We start from the raw sequence: 23,163 nt of genomic DNA on the forward strand, positions 1-23,163 counted from the left end.
TGTGTATTATGTTCTGTTGGGGCAGCTGTGACTCCTGGCCACCCTATGAATGAGTGGTGTCTACAACGTCCTGTCCTCAGCAGCCCTGGGCAGCTCCTGTGGATTCCTGCCTATGACTTCCTTTATGGAGTCAGTCCATCTCCTGTGTGGTCTTCCTCTTTTCCTGCTGCTTTCTAATTTTTTCCCCAGCATTTGTCTTTTCCTAAGAACTGTGCCTCTTCATGATGTACCCAAATTAGGACAGCTCTGTCTCCAGAGATGTTTCATGCTTAATTTGCTCTAGGACCCACTGTTCATCTGTCTGGTGGTTCATGGTGTCTGTAGAACTCTCCCCCAGTGCCATATATCAAATGAATCGATTCTTTTTCCCAGATGTGTCATTTTTACACACATTTTCTGTGCTCGTAGGGCCTGGTGGGGCACATCGGAATGCCTGGCCTGCAGTGACCCTGTGGGAACTCCTGGGAAGACCTGGGGTCTGCTGTGGGGGGTGTGAGGTGGCCTCTCTCTTACCTCGTGTTGTTTTTCAGCTTGTAGTAGTAGTGCAAACAGTCACTGCAGTGGTCGGGTCCTGGCCCGTCACAGCCGACCTCACTGCACTCGGGGTCACAGGGACCTTTTCCAAAAGAAATGACAACAACACTTAGAAAGAATGATTTTAAGTAGGTTGGCTTTACCTTGAATTTGGAATAAGATTTTTTTCTTATGCAGTGAGAGTTTCTTTGAGATGGAGGAATAACGTTCACTATGGCTGTAAGCTCCAAGTCGAACTCCTGACTTTTTTGGGGAAAACCTCAACTACCGAAGTATCAAGAATGTAAACCCTAGTCACGGCCTGGTCCCCAGAGCACATATGGCTGCCTTGTGGGGGACAACAGTGTTTCAGAATTCAAATGCACAACGCCACTGTAGTAAATGGGGAGAAAACAACTGCAGTTAAACATGCACAACGATAAAAATGTTGGATTTATGGGAAATGAGAAGTTAAGCTGTTGACAGAAAAGAAAAAGAAAGTTATTATTCAATGCTTGGACCAGATCGCCTGTCTCTTCCAAGGTCATTAAAGCCACTGAATACCTCTGAGATACCGTAGCCAGCAAGAAACAGCATTATGGCATCTGGCACGGATTGTCTGGCATCTAGTCTTGGATTACAAAGCAGGTACTTCAGGCACAGATAATAGATTTAAAATTGTATGCTACCCATAGGCCAACGGGCAACTCAACAAAAGAGCACTACACATAAATTTCGAAAATGCGATCAAGCTTAAAGAATTCCAGACCTGGGATGAAGGTTCCTACTCTTTCTTGTTACATATTCTTTGGTACAGAACCAGAGAGAATGCATAGTGAGAGAACAGTTCCAGAAAGATGGAACTATTTGGTGATTGATGAAAAACTTTCTAATGACAGGGTAGTTACAGACACTTTGCTCTATTGAACTAGCTCCCTTTTCCTTTGTTCTTTATATTTTGGGACATTTGGCCTCATAATCTTCAAGCTCTTTCCCATGGAAAATTCATATGATTTTAACTAGCAATAAACATACTGCATGAAATGTACAAGTAGTACGCCAGTGGTGTCAGAGATGTTCTCAACCACACTTGTTCTAATCAAAGGGACTGACGGTTGAAACTAGGTCTCCTTTAGTCATTATGGGACTATGTTCTACAATTACTGAGTTATGAGAACATGAAATGGTAGAGCGGGGGGAAGAATGCCTCAGAGAGAAATCTAGTAGTCAACACCCTCATTTACAGGTGAGAACACAGATTTCCCGAGAGTTACAATGGCTTGCTCAGCTAGAAGAGTTGGGATCAACATACAGCCTGATTTTTGGCCCTGGCCTCTTAGAGAAAATCATCTACTAGAGATGAGTCATTTTGAAATGCTGCAAACCTGAGATATATTTGATTAATTGTAAGAGTCATTTGACAGCATTGTTTACCTCTATTTTTTCAAAAGCCTTAAAATGGGCCTCTAAACTGAATTCCATAGCTAGTACAACTAGGGACAGTTTAGCTGTCTGCTGTGGTAACAGGAAGAGAGTGTCTCTGCTGTGGAAGGCTGAAGTTCGGCCAGCTCTGGGTGCCCCCGTCCCTGGCATTCGATGGAACAGCACAGGGATAGGTTATGATGATGCCATCTGTGCATCCAGAGAGCCTGACTTTACTGAGGTAACATCACAGCTCCGGAGGACAGGGTCATGAGTGGCCTTAAATTTTCACCAGGGATTTCTACAATTAATCCCCCGCAATCCCTCAAAACATTTGTTCATATGTGCCAAAGGGTTTTGTATGGTAAGTTCACATGCTGTGCTGTTTCTTTTAGAATTTTATACTGTCCCAGATGTCAATTAGCATTTTAGTTGCAGGGTAATATTGGAAGAATTGTTTTTGTTCTCTCATCTCACAAGTGCCAATGAGGACGTTTTGAAGATGTAATGAGAAAAACCACGAAGATGTATAACTGTTCAGAATTTTAACATCACCAACATTTGAAACGGAAACATCCCATAAGGCGCATAGTAATAGGTTACTACCTGCCCATTTATGGTTTTGGATATACTTTCTCCTATCAGAGAAGATAAGTGAATATGAATAGTGGTGTTACAAGCTGTAAGCAAAATAAGACAAAATCTGGTACAACCTAGGTCTGGTTAGTTCAACTGTACTGAATTATCTATGCTTATTATTAATTCTGGGATACTACCTGTTTAAAACTGAGGGAACTACATACATATATAAGATATTCTGTTAAGGTGCTTAACAAAGTACATTTATCGTACGTATCTAGAAAAAGAATTTTAGACAGCTACAGGAAAAAGTATATTTATCCTCTAAAGGCACATTAAACTTCTGTTTACATGAGTTCTGCATTAGAAGAAGCTTTGTTCATTAAGTATTATGAACAAACATACCCCAGAAGGACTGAACGCTCCTGGAATGGTAGCTAACACAACAAGAGAGGAATCAGAACTATATTGGGAAGAAGAAGAAAAACTGCAGATAATATGGCTACAGTACCTAAACTGTCCCAGGAAATAAACTCAAACCTATAAATTATTAAGGGAGTTAAGCAAAATGGTCATATAGATATAAAATATGCACCAGCCAATAATTTCCTAGATACCAGCACATACTAGGTGGAAAACATGGAATAGTTTCCACTACAACAGCAATGAGACCTAAAACAGGACTACCACTAACAAGAATAACACTGTATAAAAGATTTCATTGAAAAGGGACATGGTCTGTGTTTTGGATGAAAAGATTGTCTATTGTAATTCTTCCATTATATTGCATGTAAATTGAAATTAAATTCCAATGGGACTTATAAAGGGGAACTTAAGAATTTCTATGAGAACAATCAGCACATGTTCAACAGTCATTAAATATGTATCATAAAATGAAAAACTAAGACAGTGTGGGTGCTACTGGCCTAAGAATTATTAGATTGATAAATCAGAAAACGTGGTACCAGAAGAGGCCCTGGTGTGAGAATTTAACTATATTGATATAAAGGAAAGGTCCTAAACTATTAAAAAAGGAAAGCAACTCAGCCAATGATGTTAGTCTGTTTACAAAATACAGAAGTTCATTTTATACTATATATCATAAACCAAAGTTCTAGATGAATTAATGGCTGAATGTAAACATCGAGATTACCAAAAAAAATGCATGTGAATATTTAGTTGATTTTAAAGGATAAAACTTCTGTTAAAATCACAAATGTTATTATCTGAAAATATAAATCCTACCCTCCAATTTTCTTTTTCTGTTAAAACATAACACAAAACAAAAACCAAGTTTCAGAAATAAGTGATAGCTAAGAAAATGTTGTCAGCATTTATGAGACAGTATGAGAGGCAATAACATGCATGGAGTTCTTGTAAGTAGGTAAGAACATTGCTGCCACTTCGAATAGAATGGCTGAAAGACAGGTGTACTTAATTCAGAGAAGAACTAGATTTCTGGAACTGCAGCAAAATGGCGTAACAGGAAACCAGTTTTCCCACAGTCTAGTTGATACAAACAAGGGATAAGTTCCTACAGCATCTCATCAATGCTCTATAATGGGTGCAAGGACATTATTGGAGGACCTAGTGTGCAGAGAAGAAAAAGTGTGTATTTCCTAGCAGTCAAAGCTCTAAAATATTAAAATATTCTTTTCTTTTTTTTTTCTTTCTACTCAGTGCTGGTAGGAACGAGTACATTAAAGACTCACAGCTGGTTACAGCGTAGGCGGTAACCCATCTTTAACTGGAAGGCGATGTGACAAAACGTATCCAAGCCCTAAAACTGATTAATCCCTTTGATGCCGTACTCGGAACAGAACTCTAGTCTAAAACATTAATTAAATATATCAAGAAAGACCGATAAATAATGATAATCAGACAAACCATGTTTAAACTCGTGTAAAACTCTAAGGAAACTACACATCCCAGATTATGGATTAAATATTAGTTACAGTACAATGATAGGATAGACAATTATGCTGTCTTTTAAATATGTGTCCTAAGGATATTTGACAACAGAGAAATATGCTCTTAATATTTTAAGGAAAAAAAGGATATGAAAACTCTACATGCAGTGTGGTTTAGCTTTGAAGAAACACATGGGTATTTGAATATATGAATATGCATATACAAATATTTGGAGGGATAGAAAAGAGGAAGAAAATACATCAGAATATGGGTAGAAGTTTATCTCTGCGTGGTGGGATGATGCACGAATGTTCCTCCCTAGCCTGTGTCCCTGCTGGCAGCCAGCTCACCTGCGTAATCCTCCGTACCGTAGTCATCGGTGGGGTCTTCCACTCGGCTGTAGCGGACACGCTCCACTTTAGGAAAGTCATTGGTGGGCGAGTAGGGCTGCACGGAGGTGCCGTACAGTACCAAAGACCATTCTTTCAGTTTCCCTGGGGAAGCAATAGTGAAACCACGGCATGACCAAACGTTCACTTGTTAGCTTTATAATTTCCGTAATTCTTTTTTACCTAAGCAGCAGCGTCGGCAGCAGAATTGTGGGAAACAGTCACATGGATCATTACCTCAGGTACAGGGCTGGAAACACAGTTCCCACTGTTTGATGAATTTACTATTTAATTTGTGCACTATACATTTACTGAGCACCAACTACAGGCTCGGTCTTGATTTAGTGAGCCTTTATAGGTAGACTAAGAAACAAACACACCCCATTACTGGGCTGAATTTCAAATTACGGATATTTAAAAGAATCCCAGAATTTCACGGGGAGCTTTGTTTTTCTTGTTATCAAAGTCTTATTTGAATTAAATTTTTTGGTGGTATCTGATTTATCAATAAAAATACAACCCCCCCCCCACTGGTACTTTGTTCCACGATTTCTGAAGCACTCATTCAATCTCAAGAATACATCACTATTTATACTATCCTACAGACCTGTGCTGTTCAATGGTAGCCACTAGATACCATGGCTATTTAAATTTAAATGAACTACAACTGAAAAATTCAGCTCCTCAGTCACATTAACTACATTTCAAGTGCTCAGTACCCATGTGTAGCTGGTGGCCACTATAACGCACAGCACAGATGCGGGACACTTCCACCACTGCAGAATGTCCCGCCCAACAGGTGCGAGACAACAGTTCCTGGTAAGGGTGCCTTGACCATGATACAAGCGTTTAACCTTGTTTGGATGGTATGATCACAAGAAACATTTTGCTTTAGTTTAGTCCATACTTATTCACTTATTTCTCAGATTTGTAAAATTAAAGTCTTTAATGCAAAAAAAAAAAAAAAAACCCAAACCCAAAACTCCCCGAAACAAACTACTCCAGGCCATTAAGCTTAATAACATTCACATAATGAAGAATCAATCATAAGCAAAAGTTGATAAAAAAACATTAAAAACACAGAAATATACTGGCAGAAAGGACTTCCCTTAGGACCGTCCCCTCACAGTGACCTCATACAGAGAACGACAGGTGTGGCTCAGTGCCAGGCTCTGCCACAGCAAGACACTGGTGAACCTCAGGGCTCATGCAGTTCAGCTCTCATCGTCTGCATCACCATCTCATTGATGCTTACCATTTCTATCTGCTAAATTTTATCCATTGTTCGCAAAAACTGGGAGGTAGGTACCTGCATTCCCATATCATTCCCATTCTTATATCAATATAGTTGATATAAATAATGATGAGGAAGCTGAGGCACAGAGGTTGATCACTTTGCCAAGGGCAGTAAGAGGACAGACTGACATTAAAGCCCATTGGGGGGCTCCAGTTTAAGATGGTGATGTAGAGATCCTGACCCATCTCCTCCCAGACATGTAACAGGGTGCAGCCAAGAGCGGGGAGCCCAAATAGGGATTTGTAATGGGGTACAGAACTCAAGGTGTCCAGGAAATATTAGAAAAAATATATATAGGATGTCCTCACCCCCACAAGTCTGAGCTGAGGGATGGGACGCATGGAGCAGAGCCATTGAGAGCTGTTTTGTACAGCAACAGCTGTGTAGCTAGCCTCTGGCATGGTCATTTAACATATCTATAACCTTTAACTGGTTTCATGGATATGTTAAATAGCTGTGGCCATGTTTTGAGCCAGGGGGATGGGAGTGACTTCTACCCAAGATGTAACTGGGAGGCAACTCTCCCTGGTTACAGCACCTGTGTGAGAGCTTGGAGATGATTGGCTCCATGCCATGGGGCCACACCTGCCCAGACTTACTATGGCAGCGCAGTAAAGCTGAAGAATATGGGAATGCTGGCAGGTGTAACTGATTGTGGGAGGAGTCGGAAATGGGGCTGCAGAGGAAGATGGGCGCTGGGATTTAAACCCAGGTGCGGCAGTCATACCCAGGGGAGAACCACGCAGCTTTGGCCGAGTGGGGAACCCATGGCTTTGATGAGAGTCTGGACTATGCGGCTTTGGGGTGCTCCCTTTTGCCACGTGGCTTAGGAAGCAGGAGAGAGTTTGCCTGGAAGGAAAGGGGAGAAAGGACTCTTGCTGGTGGGCCATGAGAAGGTGCCACATGGTTGTGGATTAACTGGAGATCATGGCGGTGACACAGCTGATGGTGCTGGGAGCCTGAATCACGTACTTCTACTTCTTTTCCTGAGATACGGTACCCGGGACTGGGCAGAGGGAGGAGAGGCTGAGACAATCTCACCATAAACCTCACCCCTGGTGCCGCAAGAAAATCTGTAGGGAATTCAAAACCCCAAGCTTCTCCTTGAGGAACAAAGGGTTTAAAACCCACACTGGCCATCCCACCTTTTAAGACCAGCACCTGAGAGATGAGTCCCGCAAAACATCTGGCTTTGAAAGCGAATGGGCTCCTGTACAGGAGTCCCACAAGGTTATAGTACACTGAGAAGCAGTTCTTAAAAGGTTCCAGCCAACTTCCCCACACCAGGGCCTACCACAGAGGCAGCTGACTGAAAAGCACCTAGACTTTCTGTGAAAGCTTTCTTGTCTTAAAGCATCTGCCTGAGGGGCAGGCATCTAATTTAACATGCAGTTAGAGGCCTCCTGAAATCATCTCCAAATTTGGAGGCCAGCAGACACTGTGTTTTTGCTCTCCCTCTGCCTCTCTGAAGCTCACTGGTATTTTCAAGAAAGGACCTTATGAACATTGGGGTGCATAGGTTCTTTTGGATTGGTGTTTCAGGGCTCTTAGGATATAATCCCAGTAGTGGAATTGCTGGGTCAAAAGGCAGGATCAAAAAACTATGGTACATTTACACAATGGAATTCTACACATCAGAGAGAAAGAAGGAGCCCATACCCTTTGCAACAGCATGGATGGAACTGGAGAACATTATGCTAAGTGAAATAAGCCAGGAGGTGAGGGACAAATACCATATGATCTCACCTTTAACTGGAACATAATCAACAGAAGAAAAAAGCAAACAAAATATAACCAGAGACTGAAGTTAAAAACAATCTAACAATAGTCAGAGGGGAAGGGGGAAGGGAGAGTGGGAAGAAGGGTTTTCAGGAACTACTATAAAGGACACATAGACAAAACCAAGGGGGAGGGTGGAAGCAGGGGAGGGAGGTGGGTTTGGCTGGGGTGGGGAGAAAATGCAGACAACTGTAATTGAACAACAATAAAATAATTTTTTTTAAAAAAGGAAGAACCTTATACTCTTGTCTGGCACTGCATTATTTGTGGCTTCCACCCAGGGGACACCTCCAGATCGCCTGGCTTTAGTGGCCAGCAGGGCTTATACTTACAGGTCTCCTAGGACTGTAAACAAAACTGACAAGTCTTTTGTTAGACTCACCAAGGAGAAATGAGAAAGAAATCAAGTAAGTAAAATAAGAAATGAAAGAGGAAATGTTACACCAAAACAATTGCAAAGGATCATAAAAGACTACTATGAACAACTACATGCCAACAAGTTCGATAACAAAGGAAATGGATAAATTCCTAGAAACATACACTGTGCCAAAACTGAATCATAAGAAATAGAATTTCTGACTGACCAGTTACTGATGGAGAGACTGAATCAATAATCAGAAATCTCCAAACAAACAAAAGTCCAGGACCAAATGGCTTCACTGGTGAATTCTATCAAACATTTAAAGAAAAATTAATACCACTCCTTCTTAAACAATTCCCCCAAAACAGGAAAGGAGGGAACATCTCGAAATTCATTTTATGAGGCCAGCATTACCCTGATCCCAAAATCAGACAAGGACAGCACAAGAAAAGATTACAGGTCAATATTCCTGGTAGACAGGGATGCAAAATCCTCTGTGAAATTATTAGTAATCCCGAGTCAACAACATGTTAAAAAGATCATGATCAAGTGGGATTTATTCCAGGGATGCCAGGACATTTCAACATCTGCAAATCAATGTCATCTACCACCTTAACAAGAGGAAGAATAAAAATCATGATTACGTCAAAGCAGGAAAAGCACCTGACAAAATTTAATATCCACTTTTGATGAAAACTCTCAATAAAGTAAATGTAGAGGGAATGTACCTCAACATAATATAGGCCATATGACAGCTAACATCATACTCAATGGTAAAAAACTAAAAGCTTTTCCTTCAAGATTAGGAACAAAATGAGGATATCCACTTGCAACTTTTAGTCAACATAGAATTAGAAGTCCTAGCCAGAGCGGTTAGTCAAAAAAAAAAAAGATATCCAACTCAAAAAGGAAGAAGTGAACTGTCACTATTTGCAGATGACATTGATAGGTACAGGGGTGGGCAAAAAAATCAGTTTACGGGTGTGAGTACAGGAAATACAGAGTTTATTCTTTTTTAAAATCCTCACTGGAGGATATGCTTATTGGTTTCAGAGAGAGGAGATGGGAGGGAAAGAGACAGAGAAACATCGACGTGAGAAACACTCATTGGTTGCCTCTTGTACATGCCCCGACCAGGGACTGAACTCACGATCTAGGCATGTGCCTTGACAGGGAATCGAACCCTTGACCTTCTGGTTTACCGGACGACACTCCAACCAACTGAGCCATACCACACAGGGCTAGAGTTTATTCTCGTATTATTACTTATTAATTAATTGTTTTCCATACAAATTGTAAACCTACTTTTCCCTACCCATGAATACAAAACCCTACAGATTCCACCAAAAGACTTATAGAACTAATCAACAAATTCAGTAAAGTTGCAGGATACAAAATAAACATACAAAAAAAAATTTTGTTGCTGAGTTAGCTAACTCGCCCAGGCACCCTGGAGTGCCAGTTCTGTGTGGCTCTCAGAGAGTGGCACTAGGAGGGGCTGCTTGGTTTCCATGATGGAACTCACAGTTAATAAGCTGCTGAGTCTTGCCGCAGAGGAAACTAGGTTGGCAGAGAGGTGGGTACATAGAAGACAGATGTAGATGCAGATATGCAGATGATATACAAATTGTCCATCCAACCATGAAAAGTGGCAGGCTTCCCCCCTACCCTAGTTTGGAGCGACAAATTTGTCCTGGTTTTTGTAGTAGACTGCCTTACTGCTGTAATATCCCTGGGGGACCTGTTAAGAGCTCAATTAGCCCTGTGCAGAGGTAGTGAGATGATTTTCACAAAAGTGTTCCACATGACTCTTAATGTGATTGAATCTTTACCTGAAGGCCCTTTTAACCTGACAAATCACTTAACCCCTAAAAGGAGAGCAACAGAGAGATGAGCAACAATTCTGTTGCTACCATATGTTGTCACTAATCAACAGTGAAATGCAAATCGAAACCACAATGTGATATCACCTCACCCGATAGAATGACTGTTAGCAAAAACACAAGAAATAACAAGTGTTGGTGAAGACATGGAGAAAAAGGGAACCCCTGTTCATTGTTGGTTGGAATGTAAATTGGTGCACCACTATGGAAAACAGTGTGGAGTTCCTCAAAAAATTAAAAATAGAGCTACTATAAGGTCCAGCAATTCCACTTTTGGGTATTTATCCAAAGAAAATTAAAATACTAAATCAAAATATACATATATCCTCATGTTCATTGCAGCATTATTTACAATAGCCAAGACATGGAAGCAGCCTAAGTTTCCACTGAGGTATGAACAGATAAATAAACTGTGGGATATATATATATAATATGTATGTGCACACACACACAGAGACACACACGGTGGAATATTATTCGGCCACACAAAGGAAACCGTGCCATTTGTGACAACATGGATGGACTTGGAGGGCATTCTGCGAAGTGAAATAAGTTAGAGAAAGACAAAGACCCAATGATCTCACTTATATGTGGAATTTTTAAAAAGCCCTGAAACCAACACACACACAAGATGCTCACAGACACAGAGGACTGGCTGCTGGTTGCCAGGAGCAAGGAACAGGGGGTGGGCGAACTTGATGAAGGGGGTCAAAAGGCACAAACATCCAGTTACAGTAAGTCACGGAGGTGTAATGTTTAGCATGGTGACTAAGTTAATAATTCCGTATTTCATATTCTGAAGTTGCTAAAAGAATACATTTTAAAAGTTCTTATCATGTGAAAAAAGTTTTAATTGTGCGGCGATGGATGTTAACTAGACTGATTGTGTTGATTGTTTCACCATTTATACAAATCTTCAATCGTTATGTTGTTCTTCTGAAACTAACATGTTGTGTGTCAATTATGTCTCAAAAAATATATTCGGAATCCAAATCCTGTATTTTTAAACCATTCTATAATGCTGCCTTCCTGTTCATTTCCAGGAGGTTAGGGCCCTGACGTTTAAAATTAAATAGACGTTATTTTGGGCCACACTGTTTTCTGACATTTGCACTGGGCCAGCACATGGGTGTGCGTGTGGTTTGCCCTCTGCCAGCTTTTCTTAGGACTCACTTGTTAGTGACTATTCTTTTCATAACCGGGATGCCGCTGGATCGCAGAATTCCAAGTGGCAGGCAGTAAGCAGAAATGAGATGACGGCCTAACACTGATGACTTATCTCACTGCGTGTAGGAAGCCAGACAAAAGAGAACCCCTTTTCCCTACAGCATCTCTCCAGTGTATAAATGGAGCATGTAACACAAGGACATTACAGAAATTCAGTCCATCAGTCACCTTAAAACCTGGTTCATTTAATTTAAAATTATTTTACATCTAAAAATTTACCCTCATAAGTGTTTTGAAGAGCAATGCCTCAGAATTGATTACTTCCCTTTCTGCCATTTCTGAAGTACTCCGTAAGTACACCGAGGATGCTCTTGCTGGGCAGTCCATCTCTTTCCTTTTCACTTATTATGTGATTTTATTTCCTTCGAACCCCTGCCACAAGTTACATCAAATACTTCCATGTCTGGGCCATCATTCTTGTCTTCCCTAGCACCTTTTTTCCTTTATATTTTATTGATTGTGCTATTACAGTTGTCCTGATTTTCCTCCCTTTCCCCCCTCCACCCACTCCCTCAGGTAATCCCCCCACCATTGTTCATGTCCACGGGTCATGTGTATAAGTTCTTTGCCTGCTCCAGTTCCTACACTGTACTTTACTCCCCCAGGGCTATTCTGTAACTACCTATTTGCACTTCTGAATCCCCTCACCTTCCCCATCCCCCCATACCTCTTTGCCCTCCCCCCATTTGGCAACCATCAAAATGCTCTTCATATCCATGATTCTGTCTCTGTTCCTGTTCGCTTTGTTTTTTAGATTCAATTGTAGATAGAATGTATTTTTGCCATTTTATTGTTCATAGTTTTGATCTTTTTCTTAAACAAGTCCCTTTAACAATTCATATAATAATGGTTTGGTGATGATGAACTCCTTTAGTTTTTTCTTGTCTGGGAAGCTCTTTATCTGCCCTTCAATTCTAAATGTTAGTTTTGCTGGGTAGTGCAATCTTCGCTATAGATTCCTGCTTTTCATGACTTTGAATATTTCTTGCCAGTCTCTTCTAGCTCAAAAAGTTTCCTTTGAGAAATCAGCTGACAGTCTTATGGGAACACCCTTGTAGGTAACTAACTTCTTTTCTCTTGCTGCTTTTAAGATTCTCTCTTTACCTTTAACTGTTGTCATTTTAATTATGATGTGTCTTGGAGTGGGTTTCTTAGCATCCATCTTGTTTGGGACTCTCTGTGCTTCCCAGACTTGCATGTCTATTTCTTTTACCTGATTAGGGAAGTTTTCTCTCACTGTTTTTTCAAATAGATTTCCAATTTCTTGCTCTTTCTCTTCTCCTTCTGGCACTGCTATGAGGGAAATGTTGGACATTTTGAAGTTGTCCCAGGGGCTGCTTATACTATTCTCATTTTTGGATTCTTTTTTCTCCTTCTTGTTCTGATTGGTTGTTTTTGGTTTCTTACCTTCCAAATCATTGATTTGACTCTCGGTTTCATCCATTCTACTGTTGTTACCGTGTAAACTGTTCTTTATTTCAATTAGTGAATCCTTCATTTCTGACTGGATCTTTTTTATGCTGCTGAGGTCCTCACTAAATCCTTATAACCAGCGTTTTGAACTCTGCATCTGATAGATTGCTTGTCTCCATTTCACTTAGTTCTTTTTCTGGAGTTGTGATCTGTTCTTTCATTTGGGCCATGTTTTTTTGTCTCCTCATTTTGGCAGCCTCCCTGTGTTTGTTTCTATGTATTAGGTACAGCTGCTTTGACTCTGTCTTGGTAGTGTGGCCTAATGAGTAGATGTCCTGTAGGGCTCAGTGGCACAGCCTCCCCTATCACCCAAACTGGGTACTGAAGGTGCACCCTTCCTGTGGACTGAGTACACCCTCTTCTTGTAGTTGAGCCTTGTTTGCTGTTGGCAGATCAATGGGAGGGAATTACCCAGGCCAGTCAGCTGCAAGGACTGGCTGTGACCACTGGCCACAAACTTCTGACCTCAGTGGAGGATCAGCTGTGCAGGGGCAGGGTGGTGGTGCTCTGACATGGTCTGTAGCTGTCCACTGGGTGTGCGGGCCCTGGGGTTTCTCCAGTGGTGGAGGCCAAGGTCAGCCCCGACCTGTGTTTTACCCAGGGCCACCCTGCCTGAGCTATAAAGCAATCTGAGATGGCTGCTACTTGGGCTGGGCTTGGAGGTTCCCAGGCAAAGCCAAGCTGTGAATCTAGGCTGGCTGCTGCTACTGTTGGGCCTGAGGCTCACTGAGGCCAACTGTTGTTTGTTTGATAGGATGTAGGAAGTTGTGAAGCACGAGCCAAGACCAGCCATTCATATGGAAAAGCAGCTTGGGTGGGCCCCTAAGTTGGGTGGTTCAGAGTCTCTGGGGATCTCCAGGGCAGGGCAAACAGTGTTAGCCAGGTTGGTGGGGTCTCAGATATGGCACCAGCCTTCTGGCTCTGTGGGGCCAAGGTTTAGAAAAGGGACAGTGGCTGCTGTTTGCCTAGATGCCAGTCACTTCACTTCTTCCCTGTATGCCACTGGTGCCTTTCAAACTGCTACCCCAGGGCTGGAGCTCAGAGGGAGAGAGTCTGAGTAGATGAGTCCATGTTAGTGTTCTTTAAGAGGAACTGCTTGGGGCTCCAGAAGTTTTTTCCACTGACTCAATTCCCACTGGTGTTTGCAGCCAGAAGTTGTGGGGACTTATCTTCCTGTCACTGAAACCTTGGGCTGGGGGACCTGATGTGGGGCTGGATGTCCCTCTACTCTTGCTCCCAAGATATCCCTCCCGAATTTTATCCCCCACACGTGGGTGTGGGACCAGCTGGTTCTGCCTCTGTGCATCTCCTACCAGTGTGGAAGGTTTCTTTAATTCTGTAGTTCTCAGACTGCCATTCAACTCGATTTTGTAGTTGTTAGACTCCCATTCAACTCAATTTTTGGCAGTTGTGAGTGATGGCTGTTCTATATTTTAGGTGTAATTTTCATGCGGTTGTATGAAGAGGCAAGGCTTACACCGCCATCTTGACCAGCTGACCACTTTTTCCATTTGCTAAATTCTATAGGAGATCTTGCAGTTGGTACTGCAACTTCGTGTTAATAAATAGCTATGTAAGTATAGAATGAGAAAAATCCATTCTATTTGCTAACCTAAACGCAATCTGCCTAAGATAGGAAACCCGATAGGTTTAATGTGCAACAAAACAAAATTCTGCTCCAAAAATCTCTAATTTGCATTTTAATAATATACAAATGGAAAGAAATAATAAACAATTATAAATTCAGTTTGGAGCCAGGAACCACTATACTTGGGAATGATTTTACCATTTAATTGGGATAGAAAATTCTGTATGTCTGAGTGTCTAGTAGCTTAATAAGAAGTCGCTCATTAATTAGAGAGAAAAAAACCTTCCATAGGACGGTACACCGTGGAAATGATAGAAATGTATGTGAATGCACCTACACACACACATAGAAGACCGAAAGTCCCTTTTCAAAGTTGTGACTAATCCTCAACCAAAAGGCTGGTTGAAGGAAGAATACCCAGAGATCACGTGTTTCTATTAAAGCCTCCTCACCCCAGGCCAGTCATAGCACTAGCATCTCTCTCTGGCATAAAAGAACATCTCTAAAATGACTGCTGGTTAAACGTGAACATTTCAATAGTCTAAGGAGGCCCATGGTATGAGACAGACAATCTAGGTGTTCTGGGCTACTGAAGAGGGCTGTCAACACAGGGAGTCAGAGTACACTGGAGTCTGAACTCCTTGAGGCAGAGAGATTTATATTCATAGCCTCTGACCCTTGCACAGAGATGCCAGGTCCACCAGGAGTGTGTCCCCGAGCAGTCTGCTCTTGCAGGGAGGAGCTTCTTATCACTGACATTCTGTAGCATTGCTGGTTCTTGGTGATAATAAAGAGCAGAGTCACTTTTAGTTAGTTTTATAACTGTCCTGAATTCTCAACAGAGAACGCACCCCTTACATCCATACCCCAGGCTGCACCACCCAGTCCCCCTTGGTACACAACTGCCACATTGTGACAGTGTTTATTTCTTTGGGATCTGAGGTCACATAAAAGCCCAGTAGTGACACCTGCTGACGGATCAACTAGGAGCAGCCCTTTGGTTAGGGCAGCACAGCCCAGTCACCAAGCTGCCATTGCCCCACGATGTCCCCGTGCATCTCCACAGGAAGGGCAAAGAGCACGGCCTTGAAACAGGAGAGGAGAGGGCCAGGCCCTGGGAACTAAGTATGTGCTGAACAAGTGAAAGTGTCTAGAAACCAGGATGTAGCTTATCCGAATGTTTTCTGTCAGCCTTGCCTTGTTGACAAATGTTCGATCTCTGGAGAAAACTTTGGCAACCATTGTATTCATGCTGCATGCTGGAGATGGGCTGGACCCAGATGCTCTTAAACAAAAATCTCATGCTGTTACCTGTGACCTTGCCACCATGCTGGTCGCGACCTCTCTGATTGTGGGACCACTGTGGCAGCACAGATGAACTACAGCACAGGATTAGGGAAAAGAGATAGCCAAACAATGTGATCAAAAATGGATCTTGCCCCGGTTGGGTGGCTCAGTTGGTTGGAGCACCATCCCATACGCCAAAAGGTTGCAGGTTCGATCCCTGGTCAGGGCACATGCATAGGTCATGGGTTTGATCCCTCATCAGGGTGCGTACTAGAGGCAACTGATCAATGTTTCTCTCTTACATCGATGTTTCTCTCTCTCTCTCTCTCTCTCTCAAATCAGAAAATCAATAAACATATCCATGAGTGAGGATTAATAAAAATGAGAGTTACTCATTACTCTCAGAATGAGTAACTGACTGGTAGACGAAAGTCCAGTGGATGGATGCTTGTGTTCACCTGTGTTCTGTGTGTCTCCCCCTCCCTGCATAGCCCACTGTACCTGAATGGTACACACCCTTACAGTTAATCACAGAATGTCTTGGTTCATTTATTCTGCCATCAGGAAAGGGCTAGAATTGGATGTCAGTCCTAAAGTAGCTCTGAGGCCTGATTGGTTTGCAGATGGACTGCACAGAGCATTGAGAAGCATGAGTTTTTCAGACAATGCAACATGTGCCCACAGCTGGGTGGGAAGCCGGGTTAGTTATTAAACAGATCGTTTGTACAGCGCGCAGTACTCCATCGGGCTCCGTCACAGGCGATACAGGCTGCCGCAAAAAACTGTCCAGTCCCGTACCCACGCTGCATTTGTGCCCCCCGCCCCCTTGAGGTTAGAAATAAGCTTCTATGAAGAGGGAAATCGGACATGTGCAGCAACAAGATTCTGAGGCCACCCGAAAGGACCTTTGTTAACATTGTAATTTCCATGTGGTTTTTTTTTTTTTTTAACATATCAAGAAAGTTTTCTTTTTTCTTAGTTCTGGGTTCATGTTGGGCAGAATACTCTAATTCATTTTCTTTAGTGGTAAACAGTGTAGCTGGCACAGGCCTGCCGTGGAATTTGAATGCAGAATAAACTCAGAAAAAAAGGGAACTAAGGACATGTGTCTTCTGTTATGACCAGGCAATTCAACCCGTTGCAGGTGGACAAGGCTGGCTTGTTTATGGACAAAGAAAGTGAGGGAAGCTGGTTAGAGATGTGGATCCTATATTCTGGAATATCAACAAGAGCAGTCATGTTTTATCCTGTACTTATCTAAATATCCATTCTTTCTTTCTTATCTTTGAACGACTACCTCTGAAATCATCTTGAGAACTGGAAATATGAAAGCAACTCAAAACACAGGATAACATGAGAAAGACTGATGTTAACATAGGAGTGTGAAACACTCCTTGGCTAAAAGACACTCGAGTTTTCCACACAGCTAACCAAACTACAGAAAGGAAGTGCTCACCTGGAGTCTTGAAGTTCCTCAGCTGAGAGGGAGTGTCGTAGACTTCAAGGATCCAGTCACCGGCGGCTCGCTCTCCCCAGCAGTGAATGGTCATGAACTCCCAGTTTTTAAATCCTTCCATGGAGTGATCAAAAAGCCTGAGAGAGAACCATGAAACATCGTCTCATCTGCTATTTAAAACCCAGTGAGTGTCAAGTCAAGACCACGATCAATGATCTTGTCAAATACATCCGCACGTCCAGTTCAACACTGGAGGGTATATTCATCCTGGACATCACTGATTAGTAGGTCCAGACCTGTATCACCCATTGTTCTCCTGCAGGGAACCAGGCTTGGGGTTGGCTATGCACTAGCGAATCCAGAAGGCACAAGCAGTGGGGAATCAGGGAAACTAGGTTGAGACTTCACCCACGAGATAGATTGTTCCGAGTGCCGAAGATGTGGTGCACCTGGACCTCCACACACTGCTGATGGGAATGCGGAATGGTACCGCTGCTCTAGGAAACAGCCTGTGGGTTCTCGCCACACAACTCAACAGTCCCCCTTCTAGGTATTTACCCAAGAGACGCGAAGACATATGTCCATGTGAAGGACACCGCATAAATGTTCACAGCAGCTCTATTCATAGGGTCAAAACTGTCTACAACTCAAATGACCTTCAACGGGTGAACAGGTAGATCATGGTACATTCATACTGAAATACTACCCCGTAATAAAAACTAATGAACTAGTAACACCACGAGTGAATTTTAAAAGCACTAAGGTGAATGAAAGAAGTCAGACACAAAAAACTACAATCTAGAAAAGGTAAGAGAAACAGAAACAGATCAGTGGTTGTCAGGAACTGGGAGGGAAGTGGGAAGGCTCTGGAGGAAGTTTTAGGGGTGACGGAACTGTTTCATATCTTGAAGGTTAAAACTCAGTGAATTGGCTGCATAAAAAGAAGGGGAAGGGACTAGTCAACGAACATGTATGAATGACCCACAGACATGGACAACAGGGTGGGGAATGACTGTGGGAGAGGGGTGTGGGCTGGGCAGAGGACAGCAAAGGAGGGACAATTGGGACAACTGTAATAGAACAATAAAATATTTTTAAAAAGTGAATTGTATTATATGCAAATCACACCTCAGTAAAAAGACTGCCCACCGATCTCTCCCAGTTCAGGGAGTCATGCCTCAAACTCTTCTAGCCCTTCCAATGAGTTCTCTAAGTTTTTAATTCCCTACATGAAATCTTCTCCTACGTAAAGTAGCTAGAATTATTTCTGTTTCCTGTGATGTAAATCCTGTGGATACAAAATACGAGGAAAATAAGGAAATAGAATCCCATCAAGATTAGATATATCAATACTGGATAAAACCAGCACTTGAAGAAATCAGCCTATCACTTATGTAGGCATATAATGTACATTTGGCCACTTGAAGATATAGCCAAAAAATTACTGGAGAGATGGGACGAGCTGGAAACTTAAAAGGGCATGTGGCAGATTTTTTAAAAGAACTTTTCTTTTTAAAATTATGTGCATCAATTATTTTTATTGAAAAAATAATGAAATAAAAATAATTTCAGAGCCAGAGAGGCGAACAGAGAGGGAAAACTATGCCTAGCGTTGTTTCGGGAGCAACCACGTCCAGCCCCCGGAACGTATCTGTCCTTCAGCGGGAACAGGTGCAGAGGTGGTGGCCAGTGGGTGTGGATGGCATTTTCATGCTCACCGAGCAAACTGCTCGTTATAATTTAACCTTCTACGTAGATCTTCCCATTGGGGTAAAAAGTGCCCTTGTACACACAAAAAATACCTAATTTAATCTTATAACTCAGTGTATTAGAATTCTGATGTTTTAGAAATAAACCACCAATGTGCTTGAGGCTGCCAGTAAAATGCCAGCTGGACCCTAAAGAGGAAAGGTCGGGCGACACAGCTGTGGCTGTGGTAGGGAAATGGCTGACACTCAGCAGTGTTCCCAGGAGGAAAACAATGAACAGGAGTATCACTAGCTACATGTTCCTGAGGCCTTGAAAGAAGAAACATAAAAATAATTTAGCAACATTCCCCAAGTGTCCCACGTCAGAAAGTTTGGGAAAGGCTGAGTTAAAGTTGATCTTTAACTCAGATCTCCTTACTGGAGAACATCTTAGATCTTTGGGAATTCAAGTGTGTTGTGGTCATCTCCGTAATGTGGTTAATGACCGGCAGTGATATTCAAACCTCACGTGGCCACAGAGCCCTTTTCCTACTTAAAGAATAACTGTGTGTTAGCTGTAAAGTTTAGCTCTGAACAGACGGGTGTGGGATTTCAATGAGGACTTCATCGGATCTGGCAGCTTTCCCTCTCGATACCAGGGACAGAATTAGTAGCGCTTACATGACTGTTTCCACACCTGTAATTAATCTTCAATAGAGTAAGGGGGGTACATTTTATGGAGACCCTACAATTCCTGCACTTCTATAACAGGGCTCATTTCACAAGTTTATGGCTCGAAACTGGACTTGGACAGGAAGAAATTGCTGCGTCATTATGTAATTGATTCATACACACAGAGTTCTTCATGTTAAACCCCAAAAGGATGTATGTTGGGTGAAAGGGAGACACGGAGGTGGGGGAAGAGGAAATTTTTCACACTGCTCTTCCTGCCCGAGACATGTGACTGAAGGGAACATGTAGACACAGAAATGGATGGAGGCAGAAAACCATTCTAGAACCACTTCTGAGCCCCCAAGTCTAATTTAGGCTCTAATTCGTGGAGGCCACTGTGCCATTTGAGGGCACTGAAGCAGTAACTTGTCACATAATACCTTTCTAAGAGTGCTGAACTTAAAAGCAATTCCCAAACAGTTTAGACAGAACATTTGGCTCCTTGCCTCTTGTCCAAAAACTACAAAGGAGACTTGAGTCTGCCATCACTTGAGGGCCAATCTTGTTTCCACGACCTCGGCCAACTTTTAATTACCCATGGGTCAATTATTTGACTGCTGGGTTAGCAGACCCTATGTTTCTTCCCTTCCACCCTTTCCTGTCCACCTTTCAAAATCATTCCACTGCTACCAATCACTTTTAAATCACACTGGAAACAAAAATTAAATAGAAACGGGGTGCCAAGAAGAAATACTCATAAATCAGCATTCAGACAAGTGTTTCAAAGCTCGAATATAAACGGGCTTTGTCTGTCGGGATAACCAGTTACCCCTGGTCTCTTCACTGTACGCAGAGCTGAAGGATCATTACTTTCATGGGATCGTACAAGTTGAGGAGAGGAATTAAAACGCAGCCAGACTCAATCATTACATTTTGCTGAAAGAGTTGAGGCGGAGAGAAACAGACACTGATTGTTGTTGCAACTAGCTGGGCATTCGGTTTTCTAATTTTACCCTGTCTTTTATTTTAATTCTGACTCTCCACACGCTATTCCTTATTTTTGGCACTGTACTGTTTAAAAACACTGTGTCGCTTGTACATAACAAAAAGTAACATTGCCGGAAGACTAGATTTGTGTTGCAAAGAACATGCTTGCTCAAGATAATCCAGTGTCACACTGGGCACCTGCTAAGGAGATTCTAATTGTGTGGTCTCTGTACAGCAACCGACAAGTCCAATGCCCAGTCTGAACGTTTCCACCAACAGTGGAGAAACCAGATACATGCCAATGTCATCGGTGTGGATAAAATGCCAGTAAAGCAAGGCCCGTGTGCTGGAAGCTGGGACAGATTAACTCCATGCCCTTATCCACATCTCCTTCTGCAGGGAAACCCTGTTCTGTCAGAGCTGACTTACAACCATGTGCTCAGGGAAATGCTACGCGCGTGTGGTGGCAGAAATTATGCACCCAGTTATTAAAATGGTGCCCTACGACCTTATCCCTGTGAGCAGTTTTCCAAGTAAATTACCTCGGGTGAAGCCTGGCAGTACATCCTTTTGAGGAAGTAACTCAGGAAATAACTCATATAATTACTACAAGCTTTTTTGTCCCCTTTCTTAAGGGTCTTAAGGGACTTAAAAAGTCTGGCCAGCCTGTCAAGGCTACAACAGTCTTCCGTGAGGTCATGGCAATCATTTAACATGACATAAATACTGACAGTTATGTGTTACAGAGTTATTTCTAACTTTGCAAATGGATCTCGATTTCAGAACCATCCACTGCTAAGCAAACAGTATTTATGTTCACTGTAGAATCAGACAGGAGACCAATGTTTTTGGAAGTTTTCTCTATTGTGCAACTGTAAGTGCTTCATCACGATTTAAGGTGCGGCTTACATAATGCTTAAAGCACTCACTGGGCTCCATTGTATTTCAGTTTTTGATTTCCTTTAGATGTTGGCTTTTGTAAGTTTTAAATAACTTGCTTCCTAAAATAGGGTATTGAAAACACAGCGTTAGGTTTTCCTCTCTCCCAATCTGAATCACGTCTTTAAGAAAGGCTGACAGAAAGGTACTGGTTTTAGAGATTTTGAATACCTAAAAAGATAAGTTTTTAAAAAACTTTCAACATGCATACTATTACTAGCCTCCTCACCAACCCCAAAATGCATTTCTTCTTATGGGAATATGATGTAAGTACTTAACCTTCTTGAAGATTTATTCTATTTTATAGCTGATGGCTTTTATCTAAGTATCTGCTTTATATTTTAAACTCCTTTTTAAATTACTTGCACAGCATCCAGCACATACTACTCACAAGTCTTTTGATGACACGAAAATAACAAGAATGTGTATGAAAAAGTTGGATGATCTTTTAAATCAATGCTATTTAAAGTATGGTGTGTGGACAAGCAGCTTCAGCATCACCTGGGAGCTTATTAGGAATGCAAATTCATGGACCTCACCCCAGACCTACAGAATTAGAATCTCTGGGAGAGGGGCCCAGCCATCTGTGTGTGATTGAGTCATTCGCCAGGTGCTTGAGAAGCACAGCGTTAAAGGTTAGCGCTTATTAGGTGCTTACTATGCCAGGGGCTGTGCTGAGGACTTGCTTTATGTTATCTTACCTAATACTTGTAAAAACTCTATGAGGCAGATACCACTAGGTCTGCTTTCCAGATGAGAGAATCCCTCTTCTAAAGTTAAACATAAAAATCGGTGAAACCAAGACAAACCCGGCTCCATCTAACTCCAAGGCCACACCTTCTTTTCAGTGAAGGAAGAGGGTCCTCACGGGGAGGCCTTACTGGAAATGAAAAGCTGTCACTGCAAAAAAGTATAATTTGTACTGCAAGTCACAAATGCATTTATGTAGCATGACGCTTTACAAATGTCAAAAGTCAGCTGAACATTTGGGAAGGGCAGTGACAAAAATGATTCAAATACAAATACCACACTTAACCATAGTTACAGAATTCTATAGGTTTTGCAGTTTTGAAAGTGTACCTCCTCTGTACTTAAGGTCAGAATTAGAAGCAGAGATATTCAGCTGTAATCAAATTTAGAAAGGGAGGCACAGTTTCAGCTTACAGTCAGAGGCCAAAATTTGGAACAGAGGGCCAGTACAGCGAAACTAAACCTACGACTCAATGAGTTGGGGGAAGGGGAGATTTAGGGGGAAAAAGATGACGACAGCTTCTCATAATTCTACAACACGTGCCGTTGGAGGAAGAATCTGGTGAGATCAACTTTTGTTTGAAATTTTTTTTACACGGGCAGATTTTGAATGTCATAGAACGAAAGCTTATATCTAAAGTTGCTCTTGTCTAAGAACATCCTGAAGGGACCCAAGCCCACCTAGATTCCCCCCACAACGCTGGACCTCCATATTCTCCCCAGAAGTAAACAATTTGTGCTGACTATTCAGCTTGGCTTTTTGTTAGGCAGGGTGTGCAGGCCAAGAGGAGGGCCAAAAGGGTGGGAGGGAAGGGGAAAACAAAGGGAGGAGAGGAACTAAGCATGTGTCTATTCAGCGACCACTCTGTTTACACAGGGCTCCCACCCACCCAGCAAATGATCAACCTGGCTTGCCAGGGGGCTTGCCTGCTGGGCAAATGGGGCACTAAGCTCAAGCCGGA

At 42.3% G+C, this 23,163-nt stretch overlaps 1 protein-coding gene across 5 annotated transcripts in view; it reads right to left on the reverse strand.

Moving 5' to 3' along the window:
* The window catches only part of PCSK5 (proprotein convertase subtilisin/kexin type 5), a 421,805-nt gene that overhangs the window by 151,452 nt on the left and 247,190 nt on the right, over positions 1–23,163 (reverse strand). For all 5 annotated transcript variants that reach the window (XM_053923627.2, XM_045191544.2, XM_045191524.2 and 2 more), the window contains exons 13-15: positions 17,166–17,302; positions 4,776–4,919; positions 514–616 (exon numbers count right to left, since the gene is read on the reverse strand). In XM_053923627.2, coding sequence (XP_053779602.1) covers positions 514–616; positions 4,776–4,919; positions 17,166–17,302 — 384 coding nt within the window. The remainder of the gene's footprint in view (positions 1–513; positions 617–4,775; positions 4,920–17,165; positions 17,303–23,163) is intronic.

This window comes from Desmodus rotundus, chromosome 1 (genome assembly GCF_022682495.2).
Source record: "Desmodus rotundus isolate HL8 chromosome 1, HLdesRot8A.1, whole genome shotgun sequence".
NCBI lineage: Eukaryota > Metazoa > Chordata > Mammalia > Chiroptera > Phyllostomidae > Desmodus > Desmodus rotundus.